The following is a 16669-nucleotide window of genomic DNA, read 5'->3' as shown; positions in this document are numbered from 1 at the left end:
GGAGGATTCTTCGTAAGCCGCCCGCCCTGGTCTCCTCCCCACCCACAGACCCGCTGCCAGTTTGGGCATGCAAAGATCCACCCGAAGCCTGCCAATGCCTCCCTCTTGTGTGAAGGTGCTGCAAGTCTGGCTAGGCAAGGATCCACACTCGGGGAATGAATTTGCTATGAACTCGGCATGCTGGCTGTAGGATGATGGGACTTGGTCCACCACATCTGGAGGGGATCCCGCCTGAGGAAGGCTGCCGTCCAACTGTTTCTAGAGATGGTGCTGTTGTAACACGTCCTGATATAGGCTCCATCTGATACAGACTAAACTGGAGTTCAGCAAGATCCATGGGGAGTTGGTATCAGACGTGGGACTCTGGGGAGTTTGCAACAAAATCCACGGAGGGGACGGTACCACGCTTGTGGCGTTTATTCCTCAGATGGGCTTTCCGGTGATAAATGAAGTGTGACTGGTAAGCAAAGCATCTCCCACACTCCAAGCACTTGTAGGGTTTCTCTTCCGTGTGCATCCTCTGGTGCATCCGAAGGTTCCCTTCCAAAGCAAAAGACTTCCCACACACTAGGCACTTGTAGGGTTTCTCTCCTGTGTGGACTCTCCGGTGTCTCACCAGGTCCGATCTCCACGCGAAGCACTTCCCGCACAATAGGCATTTGTAGGGCTTCTCCCCCGTGTGGATTATCTGATGATTGAGAAGTTCTGACTTCCGTCTAGCGGTGGGCATTGAATAGGGGAGAAAGACGGGTAATGGATAAATAAATAAATAAATAAATACGGACCCCAGAATAGCTGTTTTTGTAAGGATACTGTTGTTTTTATGCTTTTTATGTTTTTAAACTTTGTATATTTGTTTTTAATGTTTACTGTTTTTAACTTTTGTAATCCGCCCAGAGAGCTTTGGCTATGTTTCGGATCACCTGCAAAGCACTTAGCCCCTAGAGGGGGCGGGGGTGGGAGAACATGTGGCCCTCCAGATGCAATTAGACTACAACTCCCATCAGCTGCAGTCAGCATGACCAATGGGAGTTGTACTCCAAACCATCTGGAGGGCGCCAGGTTGAGTTCAGATACAGGAGCCAGACAAGGATACGATGGATGCATTTTGAACCAGGGTCCTTTGGGAGGGGCTGTAGCTCAATGTGACACTGTGACAGAGTGCATGCTGAAAATCATGGGTTTGATCCCAGCATCTCCAGGTGGGGCAGGAAAAATGCCTGCCTGAAATCCTAGAGCGCTGCGGAGGTGCTTCTGTGGTGCCCACTTGCTTCTCTCTGGAAGGAAAGGGATAACCTACACACAATTCTGCATGCTGTGGAAACTTTTTTTAAAAACTTTAAAATTCAAACAGGGGGATATCACACTTCCCTACCGTCGCTTCTCTGCTCTCATTTTCGTTGTTCAATACTTCCTCTTTCTCAGAGAGAGGAAAGAGGAAGTAAACAACGTGCACGTGGCCCAATTAGTGGGCCTTTTCTATCGCTCCACTTCTGCACATAGCAGAAGATATAGTGGCAAGTTCCGTTTCCAAAAATAATTTGGACCTACTGGGTTTTTGTTGTTGTTACGGGAAGAAAGCTAGAAGGGGCGGGAGACACACGGGAGGTGAACAACATCGTGAATGCCTGTTTACCCTATCCTGTGCCTGTTTGCATTCTCTTCCCCTCCTTATTGTTTTATTATGATTTTATTAGAATGTAAGCCTATGCGGCAGGGTCTTGCTATTTACTGTTTTACTCTGTACAGCACCATGTACATTGATGGTGCTATATAAATAAATAAATAAATAAATAATAATAATAATAATAATGAATGCCTAGTAACAAGCGTGCAAGAGAACTCTCGTCTGATGACGCTCTCTGTGTTATCTGGGTGTGCGCTGCTTGTGTATATGTTTTTTGCACTTTGCATAATGTATTTTTATGGTGCCATCCTAGTTATCTTTAGACAGAAAAATGTCCTACAAATCCCAGCACTCCCTAGGCAACATGGCTGGCTGGAGGGATGCTGGGAGTTGTAGGACCTTTTTTTCTGTCTATGCATGCATAGGATTGCACCCTTAATGGTTTTCAATCTTTGTGAATTGCCCAGGGAGCTTCAGCTATGGGGTGGCACAGAAATACAATAAATTAAAGAAGGCCAAGCGAGGGAGGGTGAGGCAAGACTGCCCCCTCCATTAAATTTTATACCTTATTTCAAGAAGTGGGAAGCTGTTGGGGTCTTCTCATATGAAACAGAAAGGGTGGGCCAATATTTGGAGAAGGGGCATAGCTCTGTGGTAGAGCACCTGCTTTCCATGGAGAAGGGCCCAGGTTCATTCCTCCGTCTTCAGGTAGGGCTAGTAAAAACAACAACAACTGCCTCAAGTCCTGGGGAACCATTGCTGCCAGTCAGAGGGCCTGTTCAGACGACACGCTAAGCCATGGTTAGGCTGCTAAACCTTTTGCAGCAAATGGGTAGTGAGCACGTTTAAACCGTAGTTAGGTAGCCACCATGGTTACGAATGGTTTACATGCCATGCTAAGCCTTGGTTCACACAACACGCTAAGCCATAATGTTTAGCTCAAAATGCTTAACCACAGTGGCTTGGCATGTCGTCTGAACAGGATCAGTGTCGACAGTACTGGGCTAGATGGGATCGATGGTCTGACTCCATATAAGGCAGCTTCCCAAGTTCCTAATTTCTGGACAGTGCAATTGCTTATGCAGCAGTTAGCAGGTGCTGATACTTCTCTTCTGCTTCTTTGTGGCCTGGCAACCTCACATGAAAGGCACAGGAGCAGTCCAGATACACACAGGAATAGAGGCACCACCTCAAACCACTGCAAAGATATAGAAACACTCAATAACAATTGTTGAACTCCGGTTTGGATACCCTTTCTCTTCCTTCTGGGTGTGTCTGTTGTGGGGACACACAGCGTTGCTATCCAGAAGGACTTAACTGCTTGAGCAATTTTCCTGTGCTGTCCTCTCTTCCTTTCAGCAAAAGCAACCACTGCTCGTCCTGTTCAGAAGGGGAAATGGGGTGAGGAGGAGAGGCTTGGGGAGAGGAAAACCAAACTGAGAATTCTCAGGAGGCTTTGAAGTAGGCCTAAACAAGAAAAAGGAGGGGAGCGGCCTTAGCAATAGACAAGTATAGGTAAGGACCTAAGGGGTATAGCTCAAATTCCTAAAATACTTAGAACGCAAATTATCTTGTAAGATATTTTTGTTAATTCAGTAATGTATATTTAACAGATATATACTTTTACAACAATCATTATGTTGCATTGATACATACAGAATACTTATTTGAAGTAGGCCTGCCAACATTTATTTTCCGTAATTCACAAAGCATCGAAGTGTTAGATTCAAATATGTTACGCAGATGAAGGGAAAGTTGTCAAATCTGGAACTGGGGCCCTGTAGCTCTTCCCCTTCAGTTTGATTTGCAGCAATTACTGCATACCTTCCCGAATTTTCACGGGAAAATAGGGGCACTCCTGAGCAAGAGTGAGGGGGTGCTGCTGTTGTGGGGCAGGGTCCACTCACTTGCTGGTGTGGCCTGGCAAACAGTAGTGGGGTCAACATAATCCATATATATGTAACATGGCCCACGAGCAGTGAGTGCCTGCAAACACACGGCTCCAGATGACAAGAGCAGCGAGGCAAGTCAAATACAAACAATAATATTTGCATTGTTAACATTCAGTGTACATTGGACCCATTTTACAGATGAAGAAAACTGGTGCAGGGATAAGTGACTAGGCCAAGATCAGTCAATGAATCTGTAGCATGTGATTTTTAAGGCAGAAAAAAATATTGAAATAATAATAGAATGCCTCTGAGCAACATGCAGAGTGATTTTCTTTCACCACTGAGCAAATGCAGCATCCTTACCTCCCCATACATACATTTGGAAAGAAGAATGACATATTCTAGATCAATGGCATACCTTCCATATAGAATAAGGGCGCAGTTCTATGCATCTTAAGACAGGGGAAAAGTCCATTAACTCCCAGCATTCTCGAGCTAGGCTGGCTGGGACTTTTTCTGTCTAAACATGCATAGGGTTACACCTTAAGAAGTGTAGCAGCTTCTTTAATGTTGGGTAGGGTGACCATATGAAAAGGAGGACAGGGCTCCTGTATCTTTAACATTTGCATAGAAAAGGGAATTTCAGCAAGTGTCATTTGTATGTATGGAGAACCTGGTGAAATTCCCTCTTCATCGCTACAGTTAAAGCTGCAGGAGCTATACTAGAGTGACCAGATTTAAAACATGGCAGGGCACCTGCATCTTTAACTGCGGTGATGAAGAGGAAATTTCACCAGGTTCTCCATATATACAAATGACACCTGCTGAAATTCCCTTTTCAATACAACTGTTAAAGATACAGGAGCCCTGTCCTCCCTAGAGGCTGTTGAGTTGCATATCCTAATTTATATGAATATTTATTTATTTATTTATTTATTATTACATTTTTATACCGCCCAATAGCCGAAGCTCTCTGGGCGGTTCACAAAAATTAAAATCATCATAAAACAACCAACAAGTTAAAAATACAAATACAAAATACAATATAAAAAGCACAACCAGGATAAAACCACGCAGCAAAATTGATATAAGGTTAAAATACAGAGTTAAAACAGTATAATTTAAATTTATGTTAAAATTAAGTGTTAAAATACTGAGTGAATAAAAAGGTCTTCAGCTGGCGACGAAAGGAGTACAGTGTAGGCGCCAGGCGGACCTCTCTGGGGAGCTCATTCCACAACCGGGGTGCCACAGCGGAGAAAGCCCTCCTCCTAGTAGCCAGATGCAAATTTAATAGATGCAAATTTAGTTTTAATCATTCTCATTAAATGGGAAATAGTCCATCACACCTTACTTTGGAAAGCTGTGACCAGGTGACTCCTGTACCTGCCTGTTCAGTCTGCTCTTCAGGTTCTAACTGTTGATAGGCAACAGTTCTTATGGGTTTTTAATCCAGACAGGACAGCACTGCAAGTCGAGGGTGTATCCAAAAAGAGGAGGTCCGCTGGCATTGTTTCAAATAGAAGACAGCCTTCTGCAAAAGAGGACACCTGGTCGTTCTACAACACATTCACACACACATACCATAACAAAACAACTCAGAAGAGCCAACTGCTTCTGACTGGTTCAAGTTGATTGTTTTTTGTGAAGAGGTTTCATTTCCAAGAACTGATTTAAGAATGGGCGACTTCTCATTGGGAGCAGAACTTTTCCTGCTTCAGTCAAAGTCCACACCTCTGGGTGGGTGCAGCACACGAAAAGGCAGGGGAGCAGCAAACCCATACAACACCCTTTTCTCTTGATTTGTGTTCAGTGAGAGCCTTCCCCATCCGGAGTCGGTTCCAGGAAAGGAAACACAGTGCCTCGATTTGCAGACAGGAAAACAACATCAAGCTCAGACTCCGCTTCACAGGGAGGCAGCCATGGCAGCTGGGGGTGCCATCAGTGAACTCTGTGGAGAAACTACTTGTCCCCAGTGTCGGGAGTACTTCAAATGTCCAGTGACTATCGAGTGTGGGCACAATTTCTGCCGATTCTGCCTGACCCAGTGCCTGGAGGAGCCTAGAGGAGCCGGTTCCTGCCCTCAGTGTGGAGAAAAGTTTAATCAAAGCAGCTTTAGGCCAAACCTGCCTCTGGCTAATATGGTCAAGAGACTTCAGGAGGGAGAAGGAAGGAAAGAGAGGAAGGAAACGTGTAAGATCCATCAGGAGCCCCTGAATCTCTTCTGCAAAGACGACGAAGCCCTCATCTGCTTGGTGTGTGACAGGGCCAAGGAGCACCGAGGGCACGATGTGTTTCCCTTGGATGAAGCTGCCCTAGAATACCAGGTAGGTGTCCCCCACCCCCCACCCCCCGTGGTGGAAGGCTGTGGGATTAGTAAGGTTTATTTGTTCTTTGGAGGATCCTGTTAGTTTCACTCCTGTACCAATTTCCAAAGCGGTAGCCGTGTTAGACTTTTGCAGCAAAAACAAGCAAATGTCTTGTGGTGCCTTAAAACCTTTTATTATTAATAATAATAATATTTATTTATAAAGTGGCATCAATTTTCATAGCGCTGTACAGAATAAAACAAAACAAGACAAACTGCCATATGGCTTTTGTGGACTAAAATAAGCTTTTGTGGACTACACACCATTTCATCGGATGTACAACATCCGAGGCTGGAATGAAGGATGTATGGATTTTGCAAAATACATTCCATCTGCATGTTGCGTTCTTTTGTGTGCTAACTGGTGGAATCAGATTTCTCCCTCCCCAATTCCTTGAATGTCACAAATTCGCATTTGTGCAAGTCTCCCCAAATGTGCATTTTCTTGCTTTAGCGTATGAAGGAAATATGCATTTTTGGCCGGTGGTCTTTTATTTTACGTATTTTCTACCACTAAATTTGTGTAAAATTCCAGAAGGTAAAAAAAAACACCCAAAAACACAAGTCTGAAAGACTGTGAAATCAGTGAGAGTCAGGAAAAGGTGGTCCTCTGCAGAACATGAGAGTTGGATTAATAGAAATCCCAATTCATTTGATTCCATTGCCAATTCCTCATATATCTCTACCTGTAACATACAAGGATATATGTACAAGGAATGGCAATACCTTTGGCTGAAAACAACAAATCACCTCCCTGTGATAATAAGCTGCAACCCTCATGGCTACAACTGCTGCCCTACACTTTGCACATTTGATTAGTCCTAACAAAGGTTTGCCCAATGCTTGATTATTATTTTTCCACAAGGACTAGCACGGCTGTCTTTGTTTTTTACATACACATGCCATTTCCGATAAGGAGGCACGTCAACACTTGGCATGCTTGGGCACTGAGAGGGTGCTGATGTTAAACAGGCATCAAACAAAATGCAGTATTAAAACAATGCAAAATAATGCATTAAAAAGAGCAGTCAAAATTATTCCAGTAACGTTGAGGTGGGTGACAGAAAAGCCTGTAGTCTACATGTGCCCCCCCCCTTCAGCCTTTTTTTTTTCTTTGCAGCTGCCCACTGTCTCACCACCAAGGTTAAAAAGCTGCAAAATAGTCTCTTTTTTTAAAAGATAAAGCAGCCATTTATCCTCTAGGGCCTATTATAAAGGGGTAAAAGGGGTATATTTTGATATAAAACCACCTCTTTTCGTTGCTGCCACCACACCACCAAATTTTGGTGGCAAACTGCTTTACCCTTTTTAAAGAGGGGCATTTTGCTGGCAAATTCGGCAGCACTGTGTGGGGAAGGTTAGGGAGGGGAGGGGAGGGGAGGGGAGGGGGCAATGCAGGCCCACAACATTCCCCCTCGCCCCCATAAAATTGCCGATCCCTGATGCCGAACAATAAAACCAGAGCAGCAGCCAATTAAAAACAGAGCAGCAGCTACTTAAGACAAATCAAAGCCGCACAAGACAACAGAGCAGAAGGGTTCCCGCCCACAGGTCTCTCTAAATGTCTTTCCTTCTTGCTCGGGGGCCTCGCTAGACTTTCCCCAGCTCCACAGCGGTGTTAATAACTGTTGTTTATTCACAAGATTTATTTGCAATGCTCTCTAGCAGGCATTTGCTTTGTGACCAATCACTTCCTCTTGACTATTGTGGGTGGCCCGGGTGAGATCACCATTTTATGCATTTTTCCCACAGGGGCAAAAAGTCAGTTTTGGGGGGCACAGCTAAACTCCCCCTTATTTGATCTGCCCCAAAGTTTGCACATAGATAGCTATGTAATGTTCGAACGGATTTGCTATTATTATGGGATTTTTATCAGGGAAAAGGATTCAGCTCTCATGTAGGGCCTCATGGGCGGAAATTAATGTTGCCTTTTGAGATATAGGTCTGTGGGGAGTTCTTCTAGTGCATAGGCTATGGTAGAATTTTTTGTGGAGTGTGTAAATCTGAGAATAAAGAGTGAAAAGGCATGATCAACTGCATAATATTTCACAGGTCCGAGCATTCGGGTTGTTGACTGATAGCTTCCAGAGCACTGTGGCTTGAAAGTCACATGTGCATCCTAGCGGGCTCCTGCCCTTCGTCATTTGCTGGTCCCTTTGCCCAAGGCGTGTTATGGTTTGAAATGGGGCTGACTTTACGGCTGAAAAAGGGATTTCCCAGCTTTTGTGTGTTCAGTTCAACCACAGTTCACGAACCACCGTAGGTTTTTGCCACTGATAGTTCCTTGTTCCGAGCCGGAAAAACAACCCTGCACTTGAAATCACGGAAAACGACAGGCGATGTGCCAATGAAAACATAAAACAAGTGATAAAATGTGCTACAGAAAAGGAACAAAGGAATAATAAAATGGATGACAAACTGGCCTATGGGTTTTTATTAAATAGGATGACCGCCATAAGAAGACATCTGCCTTACTTGGAAATTCCAGGGACTGGGGCAAGGATTTTCTTCATGCAAAGCCTGTGCTTTATCACTGAGCTATCCCCCTCCTCACCTTTTGCTTTTAAAAAGGGACATAATCACACGTGCTGAAAACTTCCTTGTTGATCTTTTTATTTTGCTGCTAACCTGCTTTTTGGAACCTAGCTTATCTTCAGTTGGAATTTTGAGCAGGAAACACACAGCTCTAGCTCAAGGAGGGATCCTCTGGATCACACCCACATATTCCCAAAATATCACTGATTTCAGAAAGCTAGACAGCCAAGAAGCGAAGGGGCAAGTCAGAGGCCTAATCTACACCAAGCAGGATATTGCACTATGAAAATGGTATGAAAGCGGTATATAAAAGGCAGGAGCCACGCTACTGCTTTATAATGGTATTGAAGTGCATTGACAACTGTTGGGGGCCATTGACACATACCATATACCGCTTTCATAGTGCTATATCCTGCTTGCTGTGGCTCCTGCCTTTTATATGCCACTTTCATAGTGGAATATGCTGCTTGGTGTAGATTAGGCCAGAGAGAAGCTATCTGAATTCTCAAAGGTAGAACGGGAATATTCTTCAGCCATTGATAGCCTAGAGGAGAAGGCTATCAATGGCTACTAGCCCTGATGGTTGTGTGCTACCTCCAGTATTTGAGACAGTAAGCCTGTGTGCAGCCATTGCTGGGGAACATGGGTGGGAGGGTGTCCTGCTTTGTTGGTCCCTGGTCGACAGCTGGTTGGCCACTGTTTGAACAGATAGCTGGACTAGATGGACCCTTGGCCTGATCCAGCAGGGCTCTTCTTAGGTTCTTAAGTTGCTAGCCCTTGGGTTTCTGGGAGGACATTTTTTTCTACAGAAATCATTGAGGGCAGGAGCAAAACCTTTTGTTCTGTTTGTGCAGGTAGAAATCATTAGTCAGTTGAACCCTCTAGAGAAAAAGAGGGCAGATCTTGAGGTCAAGAAACTGGCTGAAGAACTGGAAAACCAGGAGTGCCTGGTAAGTGTTTATTGTTGCGGCTTTCATGTTGTGGATGATGGGCACGGATGTATGTTGCCGTGTTGTCCTTCCAAAATAGTTCACACATGCCACTCATCACCTTGATTCATTCATGGAACTTTACCAGGATTCCACATGTCATTATTCTGTCTTCCACTTGTAATCCTCCTGTATTTTCCCACCGCTTTTTCTGTCTCTTTTCTTAAAACAATGCCGTCTGATGACTAGCACTAGGACCCCTCTGTCTGGAAGCACACACCCCTCCCCTCCCCATTCCTCAATTGCATTTTTTCTTGTCCATACCTGCAAAGAAATTGCACTGCTGCTCCACTCTTTCCCCCAAAGTCAGGTTTTCTTAAACAGCACTGGGAAAACTTGGTAGGGTTGCAGGACGATGTCTGCATCGTATATACTCCCATTAAATATAGGTGTATGAGGCATAGCAATTACGCAAATGTCTCATTTGGAAGTATCTTAACACCTCATGAGGCACAAAGATCATCAGTATAATAAGTATATAGACAAGGCTGGCTCAAGACATTTTGCTGCCTTGGGCAAAGAACAGGATGGCATCCACTCTCATTCCATGTTCAAAAGTTGACTGGACTGGCAGTTGAATACTTCTTCAATGCTGGCCATGGAACAGCATTCTTCACCATGCCTGAAGACAGCAAGGTAGCTTAGGGGACATGAGGCAGGCTGCTTAGCACATAGCTTTTCCCTCCAACACATTGTTACCACCTCCAAGGGTCTGCTGCCTGAGATGACTGCTTCACTCTGTCTAATGATAGGGCCGGCCCATTATACAAAACTGTCTTGGTTTGGACTGGATAAATTCCAACAACCTCATAATACATATAAACAAGTATTGCATGCCCATTTCATTCAGCGTTGCAGTTACTTATTACTACCTAGTTTCTGTTGACCAGTCTTCAAAAGAGAGCTTCGGCTATTGGGCAGTATAGAAATGCAATAAATAAATAAATGCTTCGGGTGCCCCTTCCACAATTTCTCTCTCTGTGTGTGTTTTCCAGACACAGTTAGAAACAAGGGACCAGAAGCTCAGGTCTGACTTTCGGCAAATGCACAGATTGCTTGAAAAAGTGGCAAACCTCAAGCTGGCCCAGCTTGACAATCTGAAGAAAGTGGTGAAGAAGAGGCAGCAGGAAAACACCCGCAAACTGTCTGGAGAGATTTCCCATTTCAGTAACCTGATTGCAGAGATGGAGGAGAAGTGCCAGCAGCCTGTATGTGAATTGCTGCAGGTGAGATGTAAGGCAAAGGTGCTGAAGGTTGGTTGCCTGAGTTATCTAATCAGTCATATTTGGGAGGCGGTACTTCAGGGGTGGGGCTTTGGGGGTTCCCCATCTGACCCACAAGCTTCTTACCAAGGCCTCGCTCCTTTCTTCCAGCAGGGAAAAGCTCTTATCTCCAATTAGTAGCTGATTGGAGATAAGAGCTTTACCTTGCTGAGCATTGAAAAAGGCTCCATTCCTCAGTATCCAGCAGAGAAATGCTCTTATCGCCATCAGCTGCCGATAGCAGCTGGGCCCAACTGTTGAATCCTAAGATTAAGGAATAAATAAGGCACAATCCTGGGGATGATCTTTCTTTCCTTTAGGGAAGGAAAGGAAAAATAAATAAAACTCCACTAGAGGAAGGAGCAGCCCAGTGTGTATTCTATTCGTGTAACTGAGACCTGTTTTTCCCTTTCTGTCTTTCAGAACATCAGAATCACTTTGAACAGGTACATTGCTCTTTTTCCACTCTTTTTTCCATTTAACTTCAGGTGGAAGAGTTTTGGGATGATTTTTTTTTAAAAAAATACTGCAGTTCCCACTGCAATTGTATACTGGTTTTAACTTGATTAATGGTTTAATATGTTTTTTTAGCTGTGTATATTTATTGTTTTATATTGTTGAACTGGTCTTATCTGTACGCTGCCCCGAGATCTTAACGTTTTAATAACTAAGAAGAAATAAATAGTCCTGATGGCCATATGCTATGTACATCATCAGAAGAGTATGCCTCTGAACACCAGCTGCTGGGGAACAATCCTGCTTGTGGTCTTTGCAGAGTCATCTGTGTGAACAAGATGCCAATCTAGGTAGACTTTTGTCCTGGTCCAGCAGAGCTCTTCTTGTGTTCTTATGAGAAGGGGAAGCAGTATTCTTCAACCATTCCTTAAATTTAACCCTCTTCTCTTCCAGGTATGCGAAGGAACAAGTAAGGCAACCAGTAGACCTTTCTCCTGGATTGGAGGAGATCCTTGGAACGTACTCAGAGAATAGTTCAGTTCTAGGAAATACGATGGTGAATTTTAAAGGTATGAGGGACAACCCAGGAAGGCTGATGGATATGGATCTCTGAGAGTGCTCCACTTGGTTGAACAGCTGAAGTTGGTTCTCAGTTCTTGATTTAAAGAGAGGTGGAGAAACTGCTTGAGTCAAGGCCTGAATTGTGCATGGTGTGGAGAAGGTGGATATTTTTCTCCCTCTCTCATAACACTAGAACCCAATGGGGTCATCCCATGAAACCGATTGGTAGGAGATTCAGAACAGATCGAAGGAAGGACTTCTTCACACAGCGTATATGGAATTCACTACCCCAAGACGGAGTGATGGCCATCAATTTGGATGGCTTTAAAAAGGGGTTAGACACATTCTGGAGGAGAAGGCTATCAGTGGCCACTAGTTCTGATGATTATGTGCTACCTCCACTATCAGAGGCAGTATGCCTATGTACACCAGGTGCTGGGGAACATGGGCAGGAGAGTGCTGTTGCACTCATGTCCTGCTTGTGGCTTTCGCTTGGACAGTTGGCTGACTGGATGGACTCTTGGTGCAATGTCTCTTCTTCTATTCTTAACTGAAGTTTACAAATCTCTGTTCCCTAGAATAAGCTGTTGGTCACCCTAAATTATCTGCCCCGACCACCAGAATTTGATCCTTAGGAGAGATTGTTCCTTATATGTCCTCTCTTCAAAACATACTTTTAGTGCAGCGCCCTTTAACGCACGATACATTTGTCTGAGTGCATTTGTCTTTCTTTTCTCCACATAACAGAATCTCTGGAGTCTCTGGAGCCACACCTGTACAAAGGTAACTTTCTCATTTGAATGAGGTGGGAAACTTCAGTGGGAGGTGGCGTATGAGATAGGGATCAAGGCGGTCACTTTTCCGCTAACTCTTGGAGATTGTGCCTGACATCCACAATTAATTTATTCCTTAAAGTCATACTTTAAATTGAGTTCTGCAGTGCGAGAGGTTTGTTTAATAAAAACAACAATATGAAATTAGATGTTGCTATTTTTAGGATGGGCTGCCCTCCATTGGATTTTTTTAAGCAGAGGCTGGACAGCCATCTCTCAGGGATACTATAGATGCAAGATAACTTCACTGAGCAGGGGGTTGGAATAGATGACCTTCAATGTCCCTTCTAATTCTAACATTTAATGATTCTATGGCTTAAACATTGTCAGGCTGTGTTCCGCATAACAGAGGGTCTAGAGCAAGTACAAAAGAAAGGTAAATACCAGGAAGAAGCTGGGAAACATTTGAATAGGTGCTGGAGACTCAACACCAGCTCAGCTTCAAGCAGACCAGCCCTACCATTAGGCAGGGTGAAGCAGTTGCCTCAGCCAGCAGATGCTGGGAGGTGGCAACAAGGTGTTGGAGGAGGGAGCCGTTTGCCTCATGGCCTGCCCTATGCTCTCTATGCCAACCTGTTGTTTCCACATTCACACCCACCCACCCCTTCATGTTAATTGCATTCATGCCATTACAAATGACATATTATTTGCATGAATGCAATTCATGTTGAGTTTGTCCCTCAGTGTGTATCCCAATAACTAGGCCCCAAGTGCCTTCATCAACAGTGGTTTCTCTGATCTTTCTTGGGCTTACTGACCAGTTTCAGATGAAGTTTGGAGGAAGGAAGTTTGGCAAGTTTTCCTCCAGAATTGAGCCAAAATCGTTTTTCCCTGACACTGTACTTCATCCCCTTTCTTTCTGTCCTTCATCCATTTCTTTTTCCCCTTCCTCCCCCCACTGCAGTGAATGTGACTCTGGATCCAGACACGGCCCATCCCTGCCTTATTCTCTCTGAAGATCTGACAAGTGTGATAAAGGGAGACGCCGAGCAGGAGCTGCCGGACAAACCTGGGAGATTTGACGTTAGGCCTTGCGTGCTGGGCCGTGAGAGATTTACCTCAGGAAAACATTGGTGGGAGGTGGAGGTGGGGAGCAATGGCAAAGGGGCAATGTGGGCTGTGGGAGCGGCACGAGAGTCTGTCAGGAGGAAAGGGAAGTTCAACTTCCGTCTGAATCCTCAGGAGGGGATCTGGGCTGTAGGGATGATCACGGGGGAACTTGTAGCTTTTACTTCCCCCGAGCGGACCTCTTTGTCTTTGAGTCCTGTGCCCAGTAATATCCGGGTGACCCTGGACTATGAAAAAGGTCTTGTGGAATTTTTGGATGTTGAGAGAAATGAATTGATCTTTGCTTTCACCGCATCCTCCTTCGATGGGGAGAAGGTCTGCCCCTACTTCTGGTTAGGGTATAGATCCCAAATGAAATTGTGAGTTTCACAAAGGACCTCCACTGTCTCTCTGCACCTCCGCTATCACTTCCACGCCCCTGAAAGACGGTGATATGACAGCATCTTTTCCTTTGTTCCATGAGAGGCAGACAAGAGTCTGTAATTGTTAGAATCTTCCATTTCCAGAGCAAAAACGGTGCATGAAAACCATATCAAATGTAAACAATTCAAATAATGAGGCAACATTGGAGGCTCCCTTTAGTTGCAATGTTCTGAAACTACTGGGCTTTCCACAGAAAAATATATAATACTTCAGGTAATTTTGTTTTAGTTTTGTTTTGCTGGAGCTCAGAAATTCTGTTATTTCAAATTGTATAAAATATTACAAATAAATAAAATAATAAATATCACTTTCAAGCAGGTGTGTTAAACCTCACATCCATTCACACACATGCTCACAGCCACATATATGTTCATACACATTCAGGATCAGAATTACAATCATGGTGGGGGATTAACGCCTATTTTCCCAACCCCTACATATATTAGAGGAAGGATTAGCAAGCAACTTAAATTGGTGAGTTGAAATTGTATTTATTTTTTAAAAAAACTCATATTTTTGGATACATTTTACTTCGATTTTAAGTAGGATTTTAAAATAAATAATACTTTTAAACATACTACTGTCTTTGTATCTACAGGTTTTAACACTTCAGTAGTGCCTATTGATATTTGTGTTGTTGATATATGTTTCTATAATTGTGTATGTTCATTTTGCCACTGAAGAAGTATTAGTTTTTAAATGTTACAATATTGTGTTTTTATTGGCCCAATATATATTATACATCTGTTTCCATGGTAGATTGAAAAATTAAATAATTTTAATTGTTTTATTACTATTGTTATTACTATCATTATTATCATCATATATATTGTCACCAGTGTACCCAACCCAGTTGTTCTGCTTTAGTGTTGTATTTTTAAGGGGTTGGGAGAAATTTCCTGTTCCGTAAGGAATTCCAGCTAAACAGAGGCAGTTACAGGAAAGGTAATGGCCAGTCATTATTTGCAACCAAAATAAAACTCCTCTTGTTGTTGCACTTCAGAGATAGGCAGCCATGGAAGCCGGGGCTCCCATCAAGGAACTCGCAATAAAACAGCTTGTCCCTCTGCCTGGAATATTTCAAGGAACCAGTGCTCCTAAATTGTGGGTACAATTTCTGCTGAGCCTGCCTCCCCCGGCACTGGAGTGAGTCAGACGCAGATGCATCCTGCCCTCAGGGTTTGTTTGAGAAAACAAACTTCAGGCCAAACCTGCCTCTGGCTAAATTGATAGAAATTCTGAAGAAACTTCAGGAAGGAGAAGGAAGAGAAGAGAATCTGGAAGTACCTCTCGCGCGATTTGGAAGCTATACTTCTATTAATGCAACCCAAAATAGCATTAGCCTTTCTTGCAGGCATTTCGCACTGTTGGCTCATATTCAGCTTGTGATCTACAACAATTCCAAGATCCTTCTCGTTTGTAGTATTGCTGAGCCAAGTATCTCCCATCTTGTAACTGTGCATTTGGTTTCTTTTTCCAATAAACAGCATTTATCCCTATGAAATTTAATACGGATAAATGCCAAGTTCTGAACCCAGGATACTTGACTCAGCAATACTACAAACGAGGAGGATCTTGGTGAAGGGGGTGCAAAATGGCGTCCAAATATTGATCCGGACCTCCAGATTTCACTCCGGATCCAGTTCTGGAGTGGATCAGGGGATGTCTGGATCGACCCAAACCGGTTCAGGCCCGATCCGGAAGGTTCGAATCAGGATCCGAAGCAGTTCGGGGAGGGCGTGCACAGCCCTACTGAATTCTAACGTTTGTAAAACGTACCTTCAATGCCTGGCCAATATTGAAAATAGGGCAAAATATAATGAGAACAGAGGAATCTAGGGTAAGGTTGAATAAGCCCTTATTCTTTTAATCAATAACTGTTTCTAGGCAGTCTCACTCAGCCATGACTAAAACAACCCATAGTGGGTTGTTTAAGCCCCGGTGCATGCCAGATACCACTTGCCTAATTACCTGCCTGGGTACAGTTGTGTCATCTGAACCCATGGCTTCTTGGAAGGAAAGAACCATCCAATAACCCAACATAGCCTATGGGTTATTTGAGGGTTGTTCCCTCCTCCGACAAGCCATGCTGCCCTGGTTTGGATGACAAACGCCACAGTATGGCATATGGCACGATCACCAAAGCTCTGGCTTGTTTAAGCTGTGGTGATCATGTGAACCAGGTCACTTTTGAGCTGGTCAATTCTCACAGTAGTCATGACTTTATAGTTGTAATGATCTGTTGGCAAGTGTAGTTTTTCACTCAGAAATTTGGGGAGTCATTCTCTTCCTTTCATATCAGCCTTTGCCCCTTTTTGATGCCTTCAAGTTGTTTTGGACTTCAACTCCCATCAGCCCCAGCCAGCATAACTAATGTTCAGGAATTCTGGAGTTGTCATCCTAAACATCTGGAGGGCACCAGGTTGGGAAACCTTGTTTTGTATGAATGACAAATCAGAGTTACTGCTCAGCAGAATGGGACGCTCAATTGCCATCAAACACTGGGCACTTCGATACAATATTATCAGGTGTGTGTGTGGGGGGAATTCTTGGTGAAGAGAAATTTGAACACAGGTTGATATGGAGGAACGGGAAATGCCCTCAGACTGTAGATAGGGCGACCATATGAAAAGGAGGACAGGGCTCCTGTATCTT

The 16669-nt window shown here is 44.0% G+C and overlaps 1 protein-coding gene across 1 annotated transcript; it reads left to right on the top strand.

Moving 5' to 3' along the window:
* Nucleotides 1-5459: 5459 nt before the first annotated feature.
* On the top strand, nucleotides 5460-14417 carry LOC134395526 (E3 ubiquitin-protein ligase TRIM7-like). The gene is made up of 7 exons (XM_063121691.1): nucleotides 5460-5850; nucleotides 9281-9372; nucleotides 10407-10637; nucleotides 11097-11119; nucleotides 11583-11698; nucleotides 12438-12473; nucleotides 13428-14417. The coding sequence occupies exons 1-7, from the start codon at nucleotides 5661-5663 to the stop codon at nucleotides 13952-13954; spliced, it is 1215 nt and encodes a 404-aa protein (XP_062977761.1). The 5' UTR covers nucleotides 5460-5660; the 3' UTR covers nucleotides 13955-14417.
* Nucleotides 14418-16669: the final 2252 nt, after the last annotated feature.

Source organism: Elgaria multicarinata, chromosome 3 (assembly GCF_023053635.1).
Source record: "Elgaria multicarinata webbii isolate HBS135686 ecotype San Diego chromosome 3, rElgMul1.1.pri, whole genome shotgun sequence".
Lineage (NCBI taxonomy): Eukaryota > Metazoa > Chordata > Lepidosauria > Squamata > Anguidae > Elgaria > Elgaria multicarinata.
Note: the sequence above shows the minus strand (reverse complement) of the source record. Positions and strands in the feature narration are given on the sequence as shown.